The following is a 14,592-nucleotide window of genomic DNA, read 5'->3' on the forward strand; positions in this document are numbered from 1 at the left end:
GCACACCATCTAGGGCCATCAAGTCGGGAGTGACATAAAGCCATGCTGCTTGGTATCAGTGTAAGTTACGCGTCACATTAAATAGTTAGGTCAACAGACCAAGTACTAGAACAAGAGCACGGAGCCTGCTTACCTGTGCCCTGGCCCTATCTCTTCCCCCCACCCCCTTCGGCTGTGGGAACTCAAGCAAGTCCAACAATACCTCTTGGCTTTGATGCTCTCACGTTCAACATCAGAAGCCCGCCCATGTTCTCAAGAGCCTTTCCTCACCTCAATTTCAATTCCTGGTTTGCTACTCAAGTGGAAGGGGGGGATATAAATGTAAGAACATGAGCCAGGTCCTCAATCTCTCACCTAGGTGATAATCTCGACATTCATTTTCCTGAAAGCCTCTCACTGTCAGCGCATCAGAAGAGATCTCTTCACAAGTCTCAGAAAGCGGCTGGATAATATCCAGTCGGGGCCTGGCACAATATTCTCTTTCCTAGGGGAAAAAAGAGAGGGGAAAGATTCATTTTAATTACATTTCTATAAATCACACAAATTAATTCTAGTTAGCCATAATTACATGTCTTGGTTTGATGATTTCGGCAGACGTAAGTCCTTCTAACCACCTGCCACACAGCCGCATAACTACGCTTTATTTTCTGACCTTTCTGTTATCCTGCAGATAAACAGGAGAGGTACTGCTGTGTCACGTCAGCAGCCCCAAGCAGCCCATTCCATTCCGAGGGGATGGTACCACAGCCTCAGACAACTACGGCACATCTCTTCCTCACAAATGCGAGGAAGAGGAAAAATAGTATTACAAACTGCTCCATTATCCAAACCACTGCCACTACTGCTAAACTTACTGGTAATGCTAAAAGACCCGCGATCAAGAGTTCTGTGCAAAGCAGAACTTGCTGAGACGGCAGAAATGTTTTCTGTCTGACGGCCCAATGTGACCGACAAGACACTGGTGCCTACGGAATACCTGAAACATGATACAGTGACCGAATAACTGAGCTTCAAATTCTACTCAGTTATCATTAAATTCAGTTTTCAAATAAATTTAAACATATGGTTTAAGTACTACAGTTTTGGACAGTGTAGTTCTAGATCAAAATATAAGAGTAAAAGATGATTTATTGAGGGCTCTGACAGCTCCACTAACCTAGTGTGATATACACAGATTAGTATCATGGAGTTGTCAAACTGCCCCTTAGAAGTACTATTGTTCCTAATTTTATAGACGAAGGAACTGAGGATCAAAAAGTTTATACTAAGGTCAAAGTTACATTAAGTAAATGGTGAGTCTGGAATTTACGGAAAAATTTATGATGAACCTTGAATTTGAAATCAACTTTGTTTTACTCTGAAGTTCATGCTCTTTGAGCATTCAGCACACAGGCATAAAACATAAGACTATTTTCCAAAGCAACCAGACCTGAAACAGTGTGACACTGGGGCAAAGAACACAGGTGAATGAAACAGAATGAAATTAGTCCAAATCTACCTCCAATGCTCAAGTTCCCTAAGTAAACAATAAGCCTCGAAGGTTTCTTTGATCAATTTTGTCAGGTTAACTGAGAAGCAATTACATTAGCTTTGTACATCATACATTCAAAACACTCCAAAAATAAAATAACAACTATAAAAGATCAACTAGTAGAGAAACAAAATAAAACAACAACAACAACAACAAGAACAAAACAACTCAGTGAATACAGAACATAATTTATCAGATCTGGAGAAATAAGAAATACCTCAATTTTGAAAAAAAAAATATGAAGGAGAAACTGAAAGATTTGAATATTTAAAAAATTAACTGCTATAACAAAGACAAAAAATAACAGAAAAAAATATCTGAACCAAACAACGTTAAAAGAAAACTTCCTTGCTAGATGATATGAATAGTTCCCTTATCTGTAAAAGAAAAAAATCAGTAATGTGATCCATCTCGTTATTTTACAACCTTTGTTCACTGGCCAAACAGCTCTTCTTATCCAGAAACAGGAATTTGGGCTTGCTGATCTTTGCTCCCCAACACTTGGCACAATTCTTAACACTCATGTGCTTTATTAATGAAGAAAAACAAAACATTAGGGGACCAGCTTAATAAATTCGGGCATATCAATCCGAGGAAATAGTGCACACCACTATAAGTGATACTGACGGGAGACTCTACACATCCATATGAAGAGAATGGAATAATGATGCTCGGAAAAATATGGCAACACAGACTAGCTTCTAACTAGGACTGCAATTGTGTGTAAAAACATACACATATGTAAAAGGTATAACAGGAAAAATAAGTCGGGGGTAATACTATTATGAGTGATATAAAAACAAATTTTGTTTAATGTTACAATTTATCTTTTCAATGGGGGGAAAAGGGAGGGGAGTGCTTGGTCACAAGGTTGCTTCTTTATTCCTTATGTCTTAATTTTATCAGTTTATTCTGTATTTAAGGATTTAAGGTGTACTTTGTGGTTTTATGAAATGAATAGCTATATATACCAACACACACATTTTTAGTTCCATTTTCTAATTTGCTCTATGAGATTGGCCTTTCTTGGTTTTTACTCCTTTTCAATACTTTATTTTATTAACAAAGGTTCCCTCTCTTTCCTTCTTTTTTTGGTCAATTGTTTATTAGACTGTCCCTTTTTCATTTTACTCTTTCCTTGTGTCTTTCAATCATATTTCCAATCCTCCCCACATTCCTCATCAAATAGTACTGTATTTACTGGACCGCTTTTATTTTCAAAATAATAATAATAATAATAATAATAATAACGATGATAATAAACTGATGTCCTGCAACAGGGCTCAAAGCCAGCCCTATTGATCAGAGCAGGTTTGAGTGTTCACTTAAGTCTAAAGCATCCCATTGCTTAGCAACATGGGCACCGAGCTTCAGGTTACTATAGCGATGGTTTCCTGAGGCAAGTGCGAGCTTGGAGAAATGTTTGAAAGCAGCTACCACTTCAAAACTGGGGCTCCCAGGGTTTTTCTCCCACATTCTATTCCCTGGCATTTGAAAAGAAAAAAAAAAAAAATAAGAGAGGATGCAGACAAGGAAAGCCTACTTTCTGTAAAGGGCTAGATAATCAATTGCAATTTCTTTTCTACAGAGCATCAAAAGAAAATCCTTTCCAATAAGCTCTCCTTGTTTATGCCTTGAAGCCCCCGATCCCCTTCCTGGCAGGAAACCTGGACTCTGACAATGAAGGCAAGCTGGGAAGGGGCTGAACTAGGTTTCAAAGGGCGGCTGAATGTGCATATGCCCCTCCACTGGACCACATAAACAGGCTTCATTCCGAAGTCACCCTTAAGAAAACTTAGGTTCTCTGCTGCCTTCCATTTAGCCATACATTTCATAACATCATTTGCACTGGTAACTGAGGCTTAGCAACAATCTATTTCAAAGCAAGAATCAAGCTACGCAGAATCACTGGGCCACGAGGAAGTAAACAAGTATGTCTGGACCACAGGAAATAATGAAGGACCCTTTCTGTAATTCTCTGACCACAGGGACCGCTATTGTTGCAACAGATCAACTTCACTGCTGTTATTTGTGCTAATGCATAGTGTCAGCTTAGTTTCTTTGACTTTCAGCAAGAGGAATCCTTCATTCCTTTTGACTAAAATACCAAGAGAGATGGAAGAAAAAAAGGACACCCTCCCCTCCCCTTGCTCAGCAAAAGGAACAAAGGCAGGCAATGAGTGGAGCTTCTGAAAGGTAAATATGTTAGATCTAGGGGGTAATTTCTGCTGACCTTATTCTACAGGTCAGGGAGTTCTGCTCAGACTATAGCAGAGCCGTTTCATGGGTAACCTGATCAGGGTATAATGCTAAAAATGAACCCGCATTTCTCTTTAAATTTACCGTTTTTTCTGAAACCTCCTTTACGTAGGAAAGCACAACAAGCTGATCACAGAGAGGTGCGAGTCCGCTGATGTAGAATTCAGTCTCAAACTGGGACACTGCAAACAAAAGAGAGAACAGATCACCACCGCCAGACGCAAAGGCGCTGCCCAAAGGAAAGGACACGTGGAGTCCACATTCTGAATGCCTCGTTGCAGAAATCCAGCAAAGGGGCACAGATAAACGCATCTGCTTGACAAGTCAGCACCAGAAAGGGATTTCTGGAAACTTACACTTGAAAATTTCTATCACAAACAGAAAGCAAACCTGATAATAACAGCAGCATGAATGGTCAAGTGTGACACTACACCCAGCTAGGTTATAAACGACACAGTTAAATCCCATGAAGACACTTAAAAATCCATACAACCCAATGTAAACTATTATTATTAATAACAATAATTTTTAAAAATTCCTGAATTTAAGTTTTCCACAATTAGGGCATTGCAGTGGTATAAAGGTCACAGGAATGCTATTTATAATTACAAAACTGTAATCATTCCTTTTTAATATTTAATAAACAATTTATTTAAAGACTTAAAAGGGGGGGAAAGGTATGTAAGTACAGATTACATTATGATGAAGCACTATTATTTCCTAAGTGAAATAAAGGCCATAGGAAATAAATTCCTCTTTCCTTTTTAAAGACAGTCTAAAATTTAGAAGAACTATTGCATCACTTTAAGAAGTATGTGGATTTAATTACAGTGGACCGCAGAGATTTTATAGAAAGCTCAGTGGTACAAGTACAAATACTGGCTAAGGTATCAGTCTAATGATACCTAACCATCAGTCTAAGGTATCAGTGCTTTACAATACGTATACTAAATGACTGTTCTCTTAAGCCACTAAGTTTTGGGGTGATTTTGTTACATAAAGCTACCTGGCACAGTAGTCTTCCAGGAATCATGCACTGCACTTACAGTCATTTGGGAGCAAACTCTCATTTGGAACCTACCACATTTTCTACAACTTTCTTGACTCAGATCCCTTCCACAGTTCTGTGGCAGTAGCTTCAGGTATGGTTCACTTCTATGATGAAATCACCCTTTTTCCTAAAGTAGGGTGAGTGTAGCATATTGCAAACAATGTTGAATGTAGAGTGTGGAAATCTGGGCTATAACTTCCACTAAACTGACTTGACCATTTTAATTTCTGTGTGTGTAACTTTCCCCATCTATAAAATGAAGGAATCAGAGTATTTAAAAACTCTGTAACACAGATGAAATGAGGGGCTACTGAATTTTTCTTCTTCTTCCTCTCCATTGTCCCTGCAGATCATTTGTCCTGACTTGTCTATGCCTGTCTTTAATGCGTGCATCTTCTACAACTATTTTCACAATTTCACTTTCATACCGAAATGAAATAGAGGATAATCAAAAAAATTACTCAATAGTTACCATGTTTCCCTGAAAATAAGACTGGGTCTTATATTAATTTTTGCTCCAAAAGACACATTAGGGCTTATGTTCAGAGGATGTTACCCTGAAAAATCACACTCGGGCTTATTTTCTGGTTAGGTCTTATTTTCGGGGCAAACACGGTAGTAACATAAACGTTCAAAAGAATACTATTTCTTATGTTTTGTCTTTGATTAGATCTCATAGGTGGTCATAATGCCCTGGACAGAACCACAGAATGGAAACGCAAAGGCACGTGCTCTGGTCCCAGCTAGGGGTCTGAACTGAATATTCTCATCTGGGCACTTGAACACAGTTGTGGGGAGTGGTATTGGGGTAACTGTTCACAGGAAGCACGTATGTAGTCACCGCCACCACAACCACATGTTCGGAGTAAGCACACCCACAGTAACCAGACACTGAAGGTTCCGGAGGGAGAAGCTCACAGGGCTGTGCTCTGTGAAGGCGGATGGTGGAGAGGGGAAGGGGGGCTGGAATGTGCAGATGCTGTTGAACAGTATGTGGCCACACACGACCCAGTGATTAAAGAGGTGATAATTTCACATTCTAGACGGCCTAACAAAATGTGAACAAGAGGCTGTGGGTGCCATCACTCCTGAGATTGCTGAACTCTGTTTCATAGAGAGGAACTTGAGTTCTGTTTTACTGAATCACTCTGTCGCTGAAAAGCTACACAAAGTTCCCTTCCCAGCAACCTGGGTGAAGAACAGATGAGCGATGTCACAAACTGTTCCACGGGAATGACACGGAGGCTGTGATGTGCTTGTCGGCCAGGTGAGGGAAACCGTCACTTAAGGGGGGTGAGCCAGGTATTCTCCCCATTTGGGGAGCCCGTGGGCTGCGGGACTCACGGACGGGCAGCACCAGACACTGTCTCTCCTACAAGTAACCAATACATGCCAAAGCCAGGTTCTCATGAACGAGCAGGAAGATACAGCAGAGAAGCCAGAAAATATTCTAATCCCATCCAAACCTTCTTCCTCTAGATCCCGATTTCCTAGTCCTCAATAGCTTGCGTTAATAAGACAGAAAATGCCATGTTCTCAAAGAACACGACAGAAAACCTAAATGGGTTAAGAAAAAAAAATAAAAAGAACGATGTACAGAAGCACCTGTTTCACTCTCAATTCCAGATACTCTAATAAATGCTTATTTGTTAAATACTAAATCTTACCAGACTTTACTAATTGAGAATAGTAACTTAAGCACAGACTACATAAAGTGACTAAATTATAAATTAACAAAAAAACTTACTAATGAAGATATGGTACATAAAAATAGCATTGTCAAGATTCCCAGAGGCAGTTATCAACATTCAGATAAAGGTGAAATTAAATCATTCTTTTCATTTTATTAAAAAAACATCAACAGAAATTTTCTTATGGAAAACAAAACTGCCATTATAGTCATACCCACTATGATTCACAACTTAAGAGTTCAAAAATCATGGCTGTTTATCTTAGCATTGAATATTCTACCACTTAGCAACTCATATCCATTAATATCCACCAGTAATGATATCATGTAAAAAAAGAACTCACTTCCTAATGTGAGTTCTTGGTTTAGGAAATGTCTACAGCTATTCTGCGTTTAAAAAAAAAAAAAAAAAGGTCTTTCAAAATAAATGATGGTGTTTTATTTTTAGGTCTATCATGATTCAGTTTATTGTTTATATTAGTGCTGAATCTAAGAAGGACTGGTTGGATCAGTGGTGTCAGAATGAACATGAAAGTTCATTCTGAAGAATCGGATTATTCTTCCCACTGAACAGACTGAGAAAGAACTGTTGAATGGTAATATTTATTCTTCTGAAGAACATACATTATGCAAAAGTTTATAAACTGACTCTGTAAAATAACTTCAAGTAATTACTTTCTATTTCAAATTTGCAATAGACCAATGAAAGTTTTTATTTATTTTCTCTGAAATTCTGTTTTTCCCACATAACAATGATTTCAATAATTTTTTAACGACTATTTTTTTCCTTAAGTGAAAAACAATTTGAATACAGGTGGTTTATAAGACTAATACCATAGAAGCTCACCTTTAAACTGATTATCTGGAAAATATAAATCACAAAGAAAATAAACACAGATTCTGTTGGAAAGCAGTAAAAAATAGAAAGCAAAAGCTGGAGAAGGGGGAAAGAGGAGAGACAAATTCAGAATTTTTAGAGGGAGCCACAAAAAGACAGCAGCTACGCTTCAGACCTAGGAGATGGGAAAAGGAGGCTCCGCTCCGGGGCCTCAGGGAATGTGCAGTGTTCACTCAGGTGATGACGGACGTGCGGCCAGGTGCTCACTCCAGCGGCAGCACGCCTCCTCGCCCGACGCAAACAAGGAGACTGCTGTGCTCCGGTTCATTCCGGAGGACAAAGCTTTCCTACACATGCGACAAGACACCAGTCAAAGAAAAAACAGAGATTCTAAGCAGATGAAGAGAGAGAGAAAATTTCAAAACGCCTATTCACATGAAAAACCTATCCAAGGAGGTCCTTTGGACCCACAAAGAGGGTTGTTGTGTACAGAGCCCTGATCCAGAAGGAAAGCTGATGTCTTTGATCAGTGCCTATCCATATTAATGCAAGCCCAAAACACAACTTACAGATATAATTTTACATTTTCTAGTAGCCACATTGGAGTATAAAGAGGTGTAATTTAAAAAATGTATTTTATTTAATGCAATATATCTAAAATATTATCATTCTAACACGCAACAACATAGAAAGTTATTACTGAGATCATTTACTTTTGACTAGCACCCTGCCTTCGGATGTGGATGCAGCCCGTCTGTCATACTTGCCACACTGTGAGCATGACACAGCTGCAGATGGCGAGTGGCCATCGTACCGGACAGCGCACGTCTAGATGCCCAAAATATTTTTCGTCTTTAAAGTCCAGTAATTTGACTCAAATATATCTTGACGGTGCTCACTACGGGTCATTGTTTTCAGATACACTGTTATTTTAATTTATAGATTCAAGTTTTCTTGTAGTGTCAGGACATTTTTCTTGAAATACTGTTTTTGGTACTTATTCCATTCCCTTGTTTTGTTTGCAGGGACTCTTACTTGTAGGCTGAATCATGTTAGCCTGTCTTGAGTATTTATTACTTTATTATAAATCTTTTTTCCCTTTATTTCTTTGTGATTTAAAACTTTTTCCTCTTCTATTTACCTTGCAGCATTATCTGTGTGTCTACTTGCTCTTGTTTCCTTCTAGTTTAATCTTCATTTCTAAAGTGATCTTTTATTTATAAATATTTCCTGAGTTTTAGCACCTCACTTGAGATTATTAAATTCTGACTTTTGTTCTTTCATGCTCTACATCACTTCTTAAAAACGTGTGAATAGTAAATTACAGTTGTGATTTATTCTGTAGGAGTTTCCTTCTGGTGTGCTTTCGTTGCCAAGGATGCTCGTCTGCTCCATATTCACTGTTTCTTAAAGCGCAGGATGGGATGTGACCTTGGTGTTTTTCGGTCCTTGTGTTTAGGTCCTGGCAGGAAGCACGGGCTGTTCGACTGTGAGTTTACAGGGGCTCCCGGGCTGCCCAAGCCCCTTGATCCCCTGCAGCCCTGTACCCACTCTTCTCAGAGTGACCCCCGAGTGGCCTTTCCCAGGGAATGCTGGTGGCTGTTTTGACCTTCTCCTGGTCTCAAGTCCACCAGACACCCCCTTGCTCCCCTGTGTTCCTCACACAGATGCTGACACCATGACAGCCCTGTGGCCATTGCAGGATTTTCCCATTCACTTGTATCCTGAGGTTCTTAGGGCTACCTTCTCGGGTTTGTTTTAAATGTGGTCCAGTTGTTCCGTTTTTACATGAGGACTCCAACAGACTGACAAAGGACGCTGCCACTACCACTACCTTCCCATAGCCCTCCAAGCACAAACCGTTAACGTATCAATAGTGTTACACGGCAACTTTATCTATCAACTATACACAGGGCGGAGGCAGGCTGAGTGTCAGAAACACACAAATACCACTGAGCATCAACAGTGCATGCGCTCTTGCTCTCAGTTATAGAATGACTGTCATGGGATTGAAATAAAAATTAACAAGAACTTTCTTGTACCTTGTGTCAGGTATTTCTGAGAATTATCAACAACTTAATAAAGAATTACTGAGTACCATTTAGGCATAAGACGCTCTTCTAGAAGCATCCGGATAATGAAGACAGAAGAGACTGTGAGTCTAGAAGCTAAAGAAGTAACAACAATACCACATGACATGCAAAAATGAAAATAGTTTAAAAGTATTATTACTTGTACCTTTATTGTATGTAGGTTTCTAGATGTATCTTAGTGAGAAATACAGTTATGAAATGTATTAATCTTTTCAGAATAATTCAGTAAATCCTTATCTACGAGGTCGGAAAATTAAGTTCGCAAACTCATCCTACAAAAAGTGCTACCTACGTCATTGCTGAATATCACTGCAGTCACCTGTGAAGTCCTCCCCTTGGGAAGCTGTGCACTGATGCCAGTGCTTAGTCTACACTTCAAAGCAAATTTGGAACTCTTTTTCTGGAAGGCCATCAGAGCTGTCGCCGTATTACCCTTGATGTCCTGAATGTCATCAAAATGTCTTCTTTTCAATATTTCCTTCATCTTCAGGTAAAGAAAGAAGTCACTGGGGGCCCGACCAGGTGAGTAGGGAGGGCGTTCCAATACAGTTATTTGTTTACTGGCTAAAAGCTCCCTCACAGACAGTGCTGTGTGAGCTGGTGCATTGTGGTGATGCAAGAGCCATGAATTGTTGGGGAAAAGTTCAAGTCGTCTCACTTTTTCATGCAGCCTTTTCAGCACTTCCAAATAGTAAGTTTGGTTAAGCTAGATGTCCGGTTGGTACAAATTCATTATGACTAATCCCTCTGATATCAAAAAAGGTTAGCGACATTGTCGCAACAAGTTCAGGAACCTAACTGTGACTCCTTGTATGTATGTTCCCCAATTCTCTGTGCACTGGTTTTGTTGAACATAATAGTCTTCTCTTTGTTAAAGGCAACCACTGTTTTTCTTGCACTGAGTTACTAACTGTAACAGTAATATTAACAATAGCTCCCATTTCATGAACACTATGGTAAATACTTTACAGACCTTGTCTATGTGTACCGTAACAACCTGGACTTATTTTTAGAGGGGCATTGATGCTCAGTGAGGTTAAGCAGCGTGACTAAAGTCGCTTAAACAGAAGACAACCGTGTAGGAATCTGAAGCCTTACTTGTCCCAGTCATAAGCCACACACCAGCAGACCAATCAGAACCCGGAGCTGCTGAGGTTAGAGGTGCACTGCAGTTTGAGGACTGCAATTAGGGCTCGACACCCCGCTGGGAGACTTGTATGCATGCAGCAGTGTGCCCCAGCCCCTCCCTTCAATTTGCTACAGGGGCAAAAGCACCACAGGAAATAGAACTTGTACTGCTTTTCAATGTTTGGCCCTTGTTTTCCCTTTGCTGGTCCCCAAATGCTCCTTAGCTAAATGTGATCAAGAAGGATTTGGTATCTTACTGAAACGATATCCTATAGATTTTAGCTTCTATGATTCTTAAAATGCAAGCAAACAAAATCGGTTTGTCAAACAATCTATAAATAAGAACAATTATCGTCATTGTCTTACATTCACTTATGAAAAAGCATTGAGGCCCCTTGATGAGGGTGCCTTCCTCCCACGAGAATCGGCCCCTCAGGCACCAGCCAGTAGTATCTCATAATCAACTGGATATAACAACATCCACGGGCTTCTTAGAAAGTTTGGACACTGTCAGCATGACCACTGATCTAAAAAAAATACATTTGGAAATGACAGGATTGCATATCTGCAGGACTGTGCAGACGTATTCAAGGAAAGGTGTTGACGTCAGCAAGTGACAGAGAAGACCCAGCACCTGGGAGTGAAAGAGTAGAAAATGGCTAAGAGACACAATAACAAAGCATCAGATCAGGAGGCAAAAGTACACATAAAGTTAAAACAGGTCTAGTCTGCAATTTCATTCCATATTTTCTAATCATTATTCAGCACAAGTCTGTGTTAAATGACGAAGCTAAGCTGGTATGATCATCTCATTTACTAAACGTCACGAAGCAGCACTGAGGAGGAATGAATGTAGTGAGCAGCTCAGACAACAGAAAAGACAGCCATCACGGCCTTGCTGGGTGGAAGGTTCGTACCACATGGGTATGCTTTAACTTGTCCACAGGCTATCTTCAAAACAAAAACAACAAAACAAGTGTTGTGAGCACGTGGAGAAGCTGGAACCCTCATACCCTGCTGGTAGGAAAGCAAAATGGTGCTATGGAAAACAGTATGGAGGTTCCAAAAAACCGAAAATTAGAACTACCTGATCACCCAGCAATCACACTTCTGGGTAATTATCCAAAAAAACTGAAATCAGGATCCTGAAGACACATTAGCACTGCCAGGTTCACTGAGGCATTATTCACAATAGCCAAGATGTGGGAACAACTGAAATGTCCATCCACAGAGGATTGGAGAAAGAAAATGTGGTGGATACAATAAAACATTACCCAGCTTTAAAAAAAGAAAATTCTGCAATATGCAACAGTATGGATGAATCCTGACAACACTGGGCTGAGTGAAATAAGACAGTCACAGAAAGCCAAACCCTGCATAATTCCACTGATAAGAGGTACCTAAAATAGTGAAATTCATAGAATCAAAGAGTAGGATGGTGATTGCAAAGGGCTGAGGAGAACGGAAAATGGGGAGTTGCTGATCAACAGGCATAGTTTCAGTGAAGCAAGATGAGCAAGTTCTAGAGATCCGCCAAACACCAGTTTGCCTGTAGTGAACCACCCTTAAAAATGTGTTAGAGGGTAGATCGCGTGTTAGGTGTTCTTACAATAAAACAAGATTTAAAAATAAATAAATAATTTCAGAAACCCAAAACCCCAAAAACTACCTTGATGCATCAATTATATTTAAGTCAAATATTAAAAAATGGCAAATGAGTTTTTCTTCTTTTTCAAAGGACTAAAAGAATAGCATCACAGTCTGGATTTGGTCCCCTTTCCTTAGAAACAATTTTGATAGCCATCCAAGGCAACGATGTTTATTCCCTAACAATTTGGAAGAGAAACAAAGAGCCATCATTCCCAGGATAAAATAACAGGAAATGCAAGTTTTACTCGTCCACACTGGACACTTCTCTGGACCAAAATAAAAGAACAAATCCACAGCATTTCCATGGCACTTGGCTGTTTGAAGAAGAGGTGAGCAGAACTGGTGTATGAAATCTCTGGATTCTAGAGAATGTCTATCCTATGGTTTTTATTTAAATGTCTGGAGCGAGTCTCTGTCCTTCGCATCCGACTGCAAACCAGGGCCATGGGTTAGGTAGAGGGAACGCATGGGAAGAAGGCAGGGCACAGAGGTCATGAGTAACAGCTTTGAAACTAGACATATCTGAGTTCAAACGCTGCCTTCTTTGCTTATGAATGTGGTCATCTTGAGCAGGTTACCTATAAAATGGGAAAACAGTTCCTACCTATTGGGATCATTATGAAAATTAAACGAAATTCTGTTTTCAGTGTACATAGCATGTGGCTGGTGATGTTCTCACAAAGGGAATAGAGTATGTTTGTTATTTCAGGCGACTCAAACTTCTTCCCACTACTTATTACAGAAATAATTGTTAATTCCACTTCCAATGACAAACATTTGCATCCTCAACAAAGGAAGGAGCTCTGACTTTGAGGAGGAATGGATAAAGACATGTAATAAAGCAAGCGTAGTGAAATCTTAATTTCAGAATCTACAAGGTAAGTATACAGGTGTTCACTGCAAAGTTCTTTATTTTTTGGTATGTTTTAAAGTTTTCATAATACAATGTTGAGAAAACAATTCAGTGCAGAACAGAAAACTGAATAGATTATAGGGAGTCACTCTGAGTTAGAACAGAACAGAACACCACCCACAGCAAGATCCTTAAACAAAACACTCTGAACAGTACCAGCGCTGTCCCCATTTCTGGTGAGACTTAGAACTATGAGATGGACCAGGTCACCTGCCTGCACACAACTGTCCCACTGCTGGAACCTGCATGTCTGGGTCAGAAGGATAACAGGTAGGTGGAAAGAGACACTTGGATCTAAGAAAGATATTTATCTCACAGATCTTCCATTTCCAGGTCACTGATTTCCCAATCAAGAGGCTGAAAATAGAACGATATGCTAAATTCTAAGAATCATAGCATAAGACCAATGACACTGCTTAAAATGAAAAAGATGTCCCATCTTATCCCTTCCCTCTCTCTTCCTTGATTCTCTGTCATTATACATAGACTCGCACAGTTTCTTTCAATCTCTCTAAATAAACAACTGTATGAAATCAAGACCAGGAAGTTAATCAATTCCTCGCATGTAAGTCATCAAGTCATCTGCCCCTGGAAGTAGACACCCGGAAAATGACATACAAATATTGGATTCATTTCCCAACAACATAATAATCTGCTCTCCAACTACCATTCCATAAAGACCATGTACGCCATTGGGGAAAAGTGCCAGAGGATTAGCAAGTCCTATGAGAACACAGAAGTGAAACTGAGTAGGGCAGGCATGGACTACAACCTACTTTCAGCAACGTAATTTGGAGGAAGAAATGACATCCAAAAAGGCTTATGCACAGAGAACGTCTTCACAGGTTGGTGACTGAACAGTAAGCTCAATTTTTATGATCATTATTCATTTACAAAAATAAATTAATATCCTATTGAGAGGAATAACTTTTGTGTTGTTTTTGAGATACTGACTTACAAGGAAGAGTTACAAACATTCAACTTCTAAGAAATGTACTCGGATAGCCACAGATACTTCTTGAATCTCAATGTTGTTTTCCCTTCATTTACTAAAGAATAGTGGATCACACCATTCAAGGCTAAAGTGAATTGTAATCCAGACAATATTTCTCTCCTCCGTCATCCTAGTCAAGGACTCTTATCTAAACCACTTCACCTCCTGCTGTGGAAATGGTTCATATTACTAAAAGTTCGCTCTCAAGAGGGGAAAATATGGTACTTAACCACTAACTATAGTAGTAAAACATCAGTAATGTGGTATTGTCAGTACTCACACATGGTCTATTTCACATAAATTGTAGTACAGATGGACTACACTTTAATAATTGGATCCCAGGCCCCAGGGCCACTACTGGGCCAGCTAGGAGCAGTCACGAAGCTGGAATGGAAGTCTGCATGGTGATAATAACCACCGTATTTCAGTGAGCACCTACTGTCCA

General features: G+C 39.7%; 1 protein-coding gene across 2 annotated transcripts in view; it reads right to left on the minus strand.

The window, feature by feature from the left end:
- Positions 1 to 14,592, minus strand: part of VPS41 (VPS41 subunit of HOPS complex) — a 162,311-nt gene that overhangs the window by 50,364 nt on the left and 97,355 nt on the right. For both annotated transcript variants that reach the window (XM_081079906.1, XM_081079907.1), the window contains 2 exons: positions 3,875 to 3,972; positions 355 to 484 (listed from right to left, as the gene is read on the minus strand). In XM_081079906.1, coding sequence (XP_080936032.1) covers positions 355 to 484; positions 3,875 to 3,972 — 228 coding nt within the window. The remainder of the gene's footprint in view (positions 1 to 354; positions 485 to 3,874; positions 3,973 to 14,592) is intronic.

The sequence above is a fragment of the Rhinolophus hipposideros genome (genome assembly GCF_964194185.1).
Source record: "Rhinolophus hipposideros genome assembly, chromosome: 18".
Classification (NCBI taxonomy): domain Eukaryota; kingdom Metazoa; phylum Chordata; class Mammalia; order Chiroptera; family Rhinolophidae; genus Rhinolophus; species Rhinolophus hipposideros.